Here is a 10251-nt window from a genome sequence, read left to right on the forward strand (position 1 = left end):
TAAAATGAAATAATAATTTAATTTGACATATTAGATGAAAAGTAAAATTAAAAAAATATTAAAATGTCACATAAATTGTTAAATTAAAATTTTACATTCTAAAGTGCCTCACAACTAAGACCATCTTTGTATGTGTCAAAGCAAAGTCCACCACAGTCAAAGAAGGATTTGGATCCTCTGGGTCCGAATCCTTCTAATCCAATAACATGAGTCATTAGATCAAAATTCAACGGTTACAAATAATAAACTTCACTAAAAATTGTAATAATTATATTCGTTTGATCAAAATCCAACGATCACGTTATTAGGCCTAGAGGATTCGGACCCCTGCAGGAGAGGAGAGGATCCAAATCTGACAAAGAAGTGTAGGGAGAATCCAAGTATTATCAGAACCAATCAAACTGAGCCTCCTATCGCCCCCTCATATGTCTTACGTGGCATTATCAGAATCAATCGAACTGAGCCCCCTATCCAAAACAAGAGAGACTGCCAATCAGAAGCCACGTGTCAGATACCCAATTAAAGTCATAGATTTCATTGGATGAGATTACATCCCCTCAAATCCAATTATATGGTCCAAAAGCTCGCTCGCTCGCTCGCTCACTCTCCTTCCCAAAAGAGAGCTCCCAAATAACATCGTGTTTTCGGTGGGAAAGCAAACCAAGCAAAAATGGCGGCAGAGATGGCTCTGGTAAAACCCCTCACGAAATTCAGCAATGGCGCCCCCAAATTCGGAAGCAACCCCGGCAGCCCCAAGACAAGAGCTTCTTCGATGCTGAGGATGTCGGCCAGGGCAGAGACGGCGGCAGCAGCGGCCAAAAAGACGCCCAAGAAGGCTCCGAAAACACCCCCAAAGGAGACCCTTTTGGCGCCGAGATTCTACACGACGGACTTTGACGAGATGGAGACGCTGTTCAACACGGAGATCAACAAGAACTTGAACGAGGCGGAGTTCGAGGCGCTGCTGCAGGAGTTCAAGACAGACTACAACCAGACACACTTTGTCAGGAACAAGGAGTTCAAGGAGGCTGCTGACAAACTGCAGGGCCCGCTCCGCCAGATCTTTGTCGAGTTCTTGGAGAGGTCGTGCACTGCTGAGTTCTCCGGCTTCCTTCTGTACAAAGAGCTCGGAAGAAGGCTCAAGGTTGGTCGGTTGGTTGATTGTGTTTCTTTCCAAAATTAAATATAGCTCATATCGAATGGTTTGAGTTTTGATTTGTGCCGAGGCCTTTTGGTGATAGCATCGAATTAATCAAGAAATGAAATGAATCTGTTGCAGAAAACAAATCCAGTGGTGGCAGAGATCTTCTCGCTCATGTCTCGGGATGAAGCTCGGCATGCTGGTTTTTTGAACAAGGGCCTGTCGGATTTCAATTTGGCCTTGGACTTGGGGTTTCTGACAAAGGCGAGGAAGTACACATTCTTCAAGCCAAAGTTCATCTTCTATGCAACTTACTTGTCCGAGAAGATTGGGTACTGGAGATACATTACCATCTACCGGCATCTCAAGGAGAACCCCGAGTACCAGTGTTACCCCATTTTCAACTACTTCGAGAACTGGTGCCAGGACGAGAACCGCCATGGCGATTTCTTCTCTGCTCTCATGAAGGCCCAACCCCAATTCCTCAATGACTGGAAGGCTAAACTCTGGTCCCGATTCTTCTGCTTGTCGGTAAGCAACCAATGGATGCATCGCACCATTACTCAGTTCCCAAATAACGCATCTTCTACCCATGCAGGTGTATGTGACAATGTACCTCAACGATTGCCAGCGAACAGCTTTCTACCAAGGCATCGGCCTCAACACTAAAGAATTTGATATGCACGTTATCATTGAGGTCAGCCTGCACTGGCAATAACAATTCCCTTGCGTATCCATTCCCGTTATCCAATGTCCTTATTGTTTCTAATGATCGTTTTGGGTTCCCTACGCAGACAAATCGCACTACAGCCAGAATTTTTCCAGCAGTGCTCGATGTTGAGAACCCAGAATTCAAAAGGAAACTGGACCGCATGGTGGAGATTAACCAGAAGCTGATTGCTGTCGGGGAGACTGACGACATTCCCTTGGTGAAAAACTTGAAGAGGATACCGATGGTTGCTGCCTTGGCCTCTGAGCTTCTCGCCGCCTACTTAATGCCTCCCATTGAGTCCGGCTCCGTTGATTTTGCAGACTTTGAAACCCAGCTAGTCTACTGACTGATCATTTTGTACGGCATGCCCTTCCTTTCGAAACCAAGATGATATCGTTCATGTTTTGTTGTGATACAAAACACATTGTTTAAGTGCACTTGCTTCATAACCTTTCATTTTCATTTGTAGAAATGGCTTCATAACCTTTCGTTAATATTCCTCGGAGGTAATCCGAGTCCCTATGTAAGCACTTGTTTCTCCATTCGCAACCTTAACAAACCTCAATGCTCGTGGGATAACTCGAAACAGATAGTTATAACAACATCGAGGGAAACGTAACAAACCACAGTATCCTCCAACGGACCAACGTAACTTGGGAGCAAGTCACTCCAGATTATCTTACAATGATTATATCCCAAACCCCACAATGCGAACATAATCGGAAAACCAGCAAATTAAATTTAAAAAGTCACAACTATTGAACATTAAATTCCTATGAACACCATCCCTAGTAGATTTCTGCACATTTATTGTAAGCAGCAAGTCATTTACAACAATCATGAACCGGAATTTTATAATGGGACAATGTCACTGTATGAACTCTCCTTTGCGAAAATCATTAAAAATCGACCAACTAGTGTAACTACATTAAGAAAAAACTCTGTACTCGCTCTCTGACTGCCATAACTACCGAAACAAAAGATCCTTGACAAGATGCAAAAGCTGTAGCCAAACCTGTCATTAAGGTCAAGCCGAAAATAGAATAAGAATGATAATCCAAAAAGAGAACGAATAACACGCCAACAATTATACTAAACATGACAGCATGTGCACAAAGTTAGGAGATGTCGGGGGGTTAACATAGGAGATATTTTTTTCCTATATGTTCACAGTAGCATTTTGAAGAGTCTATTTCGTATCACCCAGCACCTAAAACCAGCATCAATCAGACCACATTTAACAAAGTGCAAAACAGTTAGACACGTGATTTGTGGCATTTGATAAAACTTAGCTTAGAAATTGTCCACAATCCATATTTCATTACCCTTCCATTTGATAATCACGTTATCTGTTCTTTATGCTGAGAATAGAGCATCTGAACTGAATGGAAAGCTTGAGTCTCTCGGCATACATTTTGTTATTCATTTAGAAGAACCAATTAACTCAAGGTGCAAGTCGACAACTCAAAATAATCATTTTTGGCACCAAAATACTCGCCTAAGAGGAACAATCTGCCATCACCAATATGCTTCACGAGCACAAGGAGCTAAAGCTAGAGGTCAAAAGTATAAGAATCCTAGGCCCCCCAAAAAAAATCGATTAAAATGATGCAATATGGAAATGAAATAAAAGGTACAAACCTTTATGCTTGTAAAACAGATGATGTGGTTTTAGGATTTGTTATTTCCACAATCGACTTCCTCATTTGCTCCATCAAAGGAAGTGGTGCTATGGCCAGATGCTCCCAATTCATCTCCCGGAGGTGAGCTTTGCACAGAATATTTCACCGCATCCCTTGTAGCAACACTTTCTGTAATTTTATCTTCATCTACTGAGTATTGCACAGATTCTTTTACTTCTGGCTGAACGGGAAAAAGGGGGTCAAAAGCAGGCCTGTGTTGTTCTCCTGCATCCTTCAAATCATCCTCCAAATCATCATAGTCAAAATTCCGCAAAATGTTTGGAAGTGAAAAACCATTGTCCTCTGCAAGCCTAGTTCCCATTTCAATATCTATTTTCTCCTTTGAACTCATAATACCTTCCCCATTATTTGGAGTCCCAGATCCTGCAATCATCTCTTCATCCATCTCAATGAATGAACGGAATCTATTCATTGAAGGAGGGATTTTGGAGAAAAAAACTTCTTTGACATTCCAAATCATTCCTTTGTTATATGGGTTCTCCTTCTTATCATATCGGTACCGAAAGTTTTCATATGTTGTCTGTAACAAAACATGAATCACAGTACTAAAGTTAGATACAAATAGTCATAAAAATATTGCACATTCCAAATGACTGAAAATGTTTTTGGAACCAATCCCTTGCAAAAACGCAAGTAAATTCTTGAAAAAGCACTTAAAGTGCTTCATGGAAGAAGCACATAACTGGTGCTTTTGGAACCAAAAAACATTTTCTCTAAAAGCACTTTTAGTCATTTTAAAAACACATCCAAACGAGTATATGCAACTTTGGCCCAAATGCCATCGGCTAATATTTCCATAGGTAAGAAATCTTAGAGTGACAGAAAACCACTCAAGTTATATAATTTTAATCTTTAGCTTCAGTAAAGTTACCTGGTTTGTGCATATCAAGTAGGAATGGAAGAGTGTAAGGCCACCAACAAACCAGATTGCAATGAAACAGTACGTTAAAAGGAAATCCGACACAATGTCTTTCGAAAAAGCTATTCTGCCTCCTGTTTTAAATATGTTTATCCAAGAGAAGACAAAAACATATATGCACAGTATGGTTGAGGTTGATATGAACATGAAGAAAAACCGATAGTTACGCTGCAATCAAACATATAAGAGGACAGTTACTTTCTTAGCAAAAATTATGTAAAGATTTGGGCACCAAACAAATTGCAACCATCCAACTTGATATTCAATATAAGTTTATTCAATTATAATTGCTTCAAAACAAATTACTTGTGTTTCACATGCTTGCAATATTCATGTTAAACATTGGACGACTAACTGGGAGACCTCAAGGACATTGTCAATAAAGAAAGAGTTGGGCCATTTTTCAGGGGATACATTATAGCTGGTAAACTTATCTATAAAATACCATTATGTTCGAAAGAGCAACTCACTAGCAAAATTATCAAGGACATGAGCAATGCATCCCAAAGCAAAGATATAGTATTCATAAGAATACCACATCTTACCTTCAAGCTTCAACACAATAACTTTATAAGTGGGACCTCTTTAGGAACTACTCCAGCATTTAGAAACAACTATTTTCTAAAGATACAGGAAATCCCATGCCCTGCATAAGAAGACCCAAGTCCTAGCAGCCTAACTCAATGATGGTTTAACATAGATACTGCATAACCAAATGGTTGGAGCTGCATTATAACGAAAGAAGCAACTTGGAAAGAGCAGAGGAAAATGCACTTCCTGAGAATCCCTCAACTAAGTTCACAGGTATAATTCTTGATTCCACCCAATGGGCCAACACAATAATTATAGTAACTGCCCGATTCTGCATTCCAAATTTGAGTGTTCAAACTTCAAACAATAAAGAAACCAGGACCGTCAAATTATTATTCTCATTTTGAACTTCAACACTGTTAGTATATAATAGATAACTCTTCTCAGCAAAGTTTCAATACCATCAAAGTACAACTTTGAAAAGATATATAGTGATGTAAGTGCCAATAAATAAAACCCAAGATATATTGAGATAGCTCAACTACACAGGTACAACACTGCAGTTCAATGTATTAAAAGGCGAAGGCGTAGGTGAGGCGTCCCATGGATAGCCCCGCCTAGGCGTGAGGCTTCGCCTCACGGTACCTAAAATTTTATTATATATTGCATATATAATTATATTTTATAGATATACTTTGTAAAACAAATATAATTATAACTAAATCAAAGATAATATCATCTTCTTCATTACTAAGTCTAGTTGTACTTAGAAACTATGTCATAAAGTCTTAAAATGTCGTAATTATTTATTTTATTGTAAGCAATTATACAGAACTTTAAAAGAAATAAGGGTGAGTGGCCACAATTATAGGGAATTTCAAGGAAAATAAAGGCTAAATGTCACAATTATAGGGAAATTCAAAAGGAAATAAAGGTTGAGTGGAGAAATTATAGGGAATTTACATGAAATAAAGGCTGAGTGGAGAAAGTATAGGGAATTTAAAAGGAAATAAAAGCTTAGTGGAGCAATTATTATAGGGAATTTAAAGGAAAATAAAGGAAGAGTTAGAGTTGGAGTTAGACTTTGTCATTTGGAGAGAGAAACTCTCTCTTTCTTCTTTGTTTAAACTAGAACATCTCCTGCATTTTAGAAACAGACATGAATTTTGAAGGGAAAAAACGCCCAAGTTGAACGCCTGGGCTCGCTCCGACGCCGCTCTACACCCACCCCCACAAAACAGAGGCGAAAATCCAGCCTTCAAGGCCACCTAGGTGCAGCCCGAGGCGAGTTTTTTAAAACACTGAGTTAAATACACAATTTTTCAGCTTTTCCAATAGCAATTCATGACAGATCATACCTTTTGGTCTTTGATAAATTATATTTACTATAGTAAGCCAATCAAGTTCAGAAGAGTTAACAATATTCCAATTTCTCATCACAGGTGGCATAAACAGGGAAAGGTACACTGACAAGTTAATAACTTACAATTCCAATGCACTGACCAACCCATGGACAGTGATGATCAAATCTCTGAACGCAATTGTTGCAGATAGAACAGTGAGATACGCGGGGAGGGCGATAAAGCAAACAAGTATCGCAATACTTCACTTTTACTGTGTGACCATTTACAACAACATCTTTTGTTCGAGGTAGTTTCAAATGAGGTGTTCTTTCATTAACCCACTCCATGGATGGGGTAGCTAGATCAAATGCTTCATCTGATTCTGGAGGCCTTGAATTTCGAGGGATTATTCCAGGATCCCTACCAGAAGTCAAGAAGAGAAAGGTTAAATCCTGCACAGAAATGAGATAAATGTCAGATTTATGTTTAAAAATGCTAGAAGAATCAGAATTGTAAGAATAGAGTGTTAAATTAGTTTATCGTGTGACTAAAACCATTTAGTCATTATCAAGATAATGCTGTCGTTGGAATACAATCCAAGTGTCTGCTGGCTCAGATCCACGACCACAACAAAAGGGAAAGAGATTCCATGTACCAGAAATTTTAACAAGTTAACATGCAGTATGCACAAAACTGATATTGTACATGTAATAGAAAAGAATCCACAATACAAAAGAAAGAAAACACATTCCAAGGCTGATTCGAAAATTGGAGGTCTTCTGTTATCATTTGAGGATTAGGAACTTCTTGCTTATAAGTTTCTCTTTCAAATTTTAGTGCATTGTCTAAGGAGATAATCTTGCATGATGTAATCCATTAAAAGCTTTGAGCTTAATAATCTAATTAACCATATCCTTGATAACATCTTTGGTGCTCTCTTCCAAGTGTGATATACTTTCACCCTTCAATAGTTGAAGCTTATATTGACTCAGACTGGATTATTTAGTAGGTTTAAAGATGGAGGCAGAAAAAACAATGGTAAAAGTATTGAGCCATCAAATGTCAGCGTGCAGTTTTGATTGTATAGATTGCCATCAAATAAAAATCAAAACTCATACTTCCTTCGCAAGACCCAGGTTTCACAGGACAGCCACCAGTAATGTCATTTCTAGTGAAATGGAGGACAATGTAAATGGTTGTTCAGTATTTAATCGTTTTGATGATTTTGATGTTGTAATAATTGCTTTCCCTTTACCTTCAAGACGGAAGTTATCCTATGGATGTTGCTATTAATTCGAACGTAATAATTTGAGTTTCAAAAATGACTTGGCCAAATTTGGTAAACTAATAAAGTCGTAAGCTATCTCATAAGAAATAGTGAAATAGGTCATGCAAATAGCCATACTAATTGCCGATAGAAAAAAGAAAAAAATGCATAATAAATAATAACATACTTACCAAAATTGTAAGGACTGAGCCAATAGCTAATACAGGAAGCCATAGATCGTCATTCTTGTGATTCCCATTTTTTATTTTAAAATAAACCTTCAAACAGAAGGCAACTGCTGGGCCGGCTACAAGGAGTGTAGATAGAAGAAGAGATGCCACATCAGGACCAAAAATTAATCTCCCGCCACAGAAAAACTTCTGATAAAACCAATAAAAATTCCCATCAGTGCAAGTACACCAAACTGGATTGGAGTTTTAGCAATATTCCACCAGTCATACTACTGGCATATCATAAACCGAAAGAATAGTCCATAAAATATTCTGTTAGGAAAGTATTTCATGTAATGATCAATTGTGCCACATCAAGTACTGAACAATAAAATTCAATATTATACAACTTGAATTAATACGTGCATTCATATATCCACAGATATAAAGGAAAGGAGTAAAATATGCAGCATGATACGATAAATACAAGTAGTTTGAATGTGTTTAGATTTAAATTTAGTTTTTCTTGTTCTTCACTGATATAGGGTACAACAAATCAATTCCACAAGCCATATTTTCTTCTGACTACATTTTTCAAAGGCTACTGATGAATCATATATGACACTACAATCTATCAACAATGGGTTGCGGAGGCAGGTTTTAAATTTGGGGCACAGTTTAAGGCCTCGTTTTGTCTCTAGGACTGAATTGGGATGGATAACCAATTATATTGAAGGTATGTTGAAGAACGAAATGAAAAATTATGTCCAACTTGAAGGTGGAAGATGGATTAATTATTAAGGAAACTTATCCCTTAGAATCCCCCTAAGAACGGAGGATTAGAAGGGAGAAGTTCCCTTCACGTTTAATTTCCGTCAAAATGAAATATCATTCGCCTCTACCTTTAATATACCTTGAATTTTATAGTTATCCAATCCAATCCAATTGTAGAGACCAAACAAGGTCTAAAAGTATAGGATCTCAATATACGTTTACACTATATAGGTTCCACAGGTGTCGAGAAATTGGAGGGGGCCAAAGGCATCTCCAGGCATATGAATAGCTCCGCCCCTGCTACCATATTATATTATACATAAAAAGGTCGTACCCAGTGTACAAGGCTCCCATATTATATTATACATATCTTTATCTATTTCTCAGTAGATATGTAGCTGGTGGGCAAATTCTTGCTCAGAAGTCAGAACAATAAAAATTCACTCGATAAAAAGTAACCACACTAGAGCAAACACATGATGAAAGAAAGTAAATACACAACCTTATTAACATGAACTCGAAACTCTGGACCTTGACCGAGAAGATATTTATCTGTTTAATCAAGTAAAAGTAGTGTAGCTAGAGAAAGGAAGTATCTTAAGGGAAAGCAACCGCTGCAACTCAAATTTAAAGAAAAAAGCACACAAAAAGAAAGAGGAAATGAAAATCAATCACAAAGGGAATTACCATAAAGTCATAACCTCATCATCTTCTTTCAAATTGGAACAAAAGAAGGAACACGAAATGATAAGGTAATTGAATTGATGTTGATCAAAAAGCAGTCAAAAGTGAAAAAAAAGTGAACCCAATTGAGAGAGAGAGAGACTCACATTGCTTCCTTTCCAAACTTGGTAGAGCCTATTTTTTTTATTCTGTGCCATACCCAGCTGCCCAGAAATGTTGTGTTCTCTCAACTCCTACACCCTCCTCCCTCCATCACAAATTCCACTTCCTTCCCTCCACTACAAAATCAACGGCACCAGAAGAGAGAAAACCCACCAAGGAAAGCCAATCTCTTTAAACAATCATGGACATGCAAATGAGCAATTGAGGACTGAGAGAGAAAGAGAGAGGTTTTGGGTTTGGGATGAAATTCATAACCAGCTGTCTGGGTTCTGAGACGGATTGTACCAAGAGAGAGGAGCAAAGATTCTCTCTCTCCCACTCCCTCCGTCTCTTTCTCTCTCTAACTTCTCCTCCCTAACACGCTGCCGACGATGACATCCGGGCGGATCTTCCAATATTCTCGCGGCTTTTACGTGCTTAACCAACATTTTTTCATTTCTTTTCCTTTTTTTTTTGTTTGAGTAAGTTGTAGCAATCACTTTTTAAGTTTAATCAAATTGGAGCAATGATCCTTTAACTAAAAATTCATTATCATTGGTCCCTCAACTTATCAAAATATGTAATTATAGTCATTTTCATCAATTTCATCAAAATTTTATCAAAATAAGTTATGTTGGAATAATCATTCATATAATTAGGATCCCTCAACTCATTAAAATGTGTAATTATGGTCATTTTCGTCAACTGCGTCAAAATTTTTGTCAAAACGAGTTATGTTGGAATGATCATTGCTACAATTAAGTTAAAGTTAAAGAATCATTTCTCCGGTTGAATTAAAGTTGAGAGACCAATGGTAAATAATTTTTAGTTGAGGGACCATAACTGTACGTTTTGATAAGTTAAAG

At 37.9% G+C, this 10251-nt stretch overlaps 2 protein-coding genes across 2 annotated transcripts; one reads left to right on the forward strand and one right to left on the reverse strand.

Moving 5' to 3' along the window:
- Positions 1-570: 570 nt before the first annotated feature.
- LOC126592721 (magnesium-protoporphyrin IX monomethyl ester [oxidative] cyclase, chloroplastic) lies at positions 571-2380 on the forward strand. Its single transcript, XM_050258488.1, has 4 exons — positions 571-1144; positions 1280-1672; positions 1740-1838; positions 1936-2380. Exons 1-4 carry the CDS (start codon positions 671-673, stop codon positions 2197-2199), a joined length of 1230 nt encoding a protein of 409 aa, XP_050114445.1. The 5' UTR covers positions 571-670; the 3' UTR covers positions 2200-2380.
- Positions 2381-2623: 243 nt separating this feature from the next.
- On the reverse strand, positions 2624-9836 carry LOC126592720 (probable protein S-acyltransferase 4). Its single transcript, XM_050258487.1, has 6 exons — positions 9391-9836; positions 7808-7996; positions 6493-6801; positions 4428-4643; positions 3495-4076; positions 2624-2868 (listed from the first exon to the last, which is right to left on the reverse strand). Exons 1-5 carry the CDS (start codon positions 9439-9441, stop codon positions 3525-3527), a joined length of 1317 nt encoding a protein of 438 aa, XP_050114444.1. The 5' UTR covers positions 9442-9836; the 3' UTR covers positions 2624-2868; positions 3495-3524.
- Positions 9837-10251: the final 415 nt, after the last annotated feature.

This window comes from Malus sylvestris, chromosome 12 (genome assembly GCF_916048215.2).
Source record: "Malus sylvestris chromosome 12, drMalSylv7.2, whole genome shotgun sequence".
NCBI classification, from domain to species: domain Eukaryota; kingdom Viridiplantae; phylum Streptophyta; class Magnoliopsida; order Rosales; family Rosaceae; genus Malus; species Malus sylvestris.

Bases quoted from the DNA above. Each gene is read 5' to 3' on its own strand.
- LOC126592721 (XM_050258488.1), top strand. From the start codon at position 671: ATGGCGGCAGAGATGGCTCTGGTAAAACCCCTCACGAAATTCAGCAAT. The intron at 1,145-1,279 runs GTTGGTCGGTTG...AATCTGTTGCAG, and splicing joins AGCTCGGAAGAAGGCTCAAG to AAAACAAATCCAGTGGTGGC. The intron at 1,673-1,739 runs GTAAGCAACCAA...CTACCCATGCAG, and splicing joins CCCGATTCTTCTGCTTGTCG to GTGTATGTGACAATGTACCT.
- LOC126592720 (XM_050258487.1), bottom strand. From the start codon at position 9,441: ATGGCACAGAATAAAAAAAATAGGCTCTACCAAGTTTGGAAAGGAAGC. The intron at 6,802-7,807 runs GTAAGTATGTTA...ATTTCTGTGCAG, and splicing joins GCTCAGTCCTTACAATTTTG to GATTTAACCTTTCTCTTCTT. The intron at 4,644-6,492 runs GTAAGTTATTAA...GTTTGATTGCAG, and splicing joins TTGGTCAGTGCATTGGAATT to CGTAACTATCGGTTTTTCTT.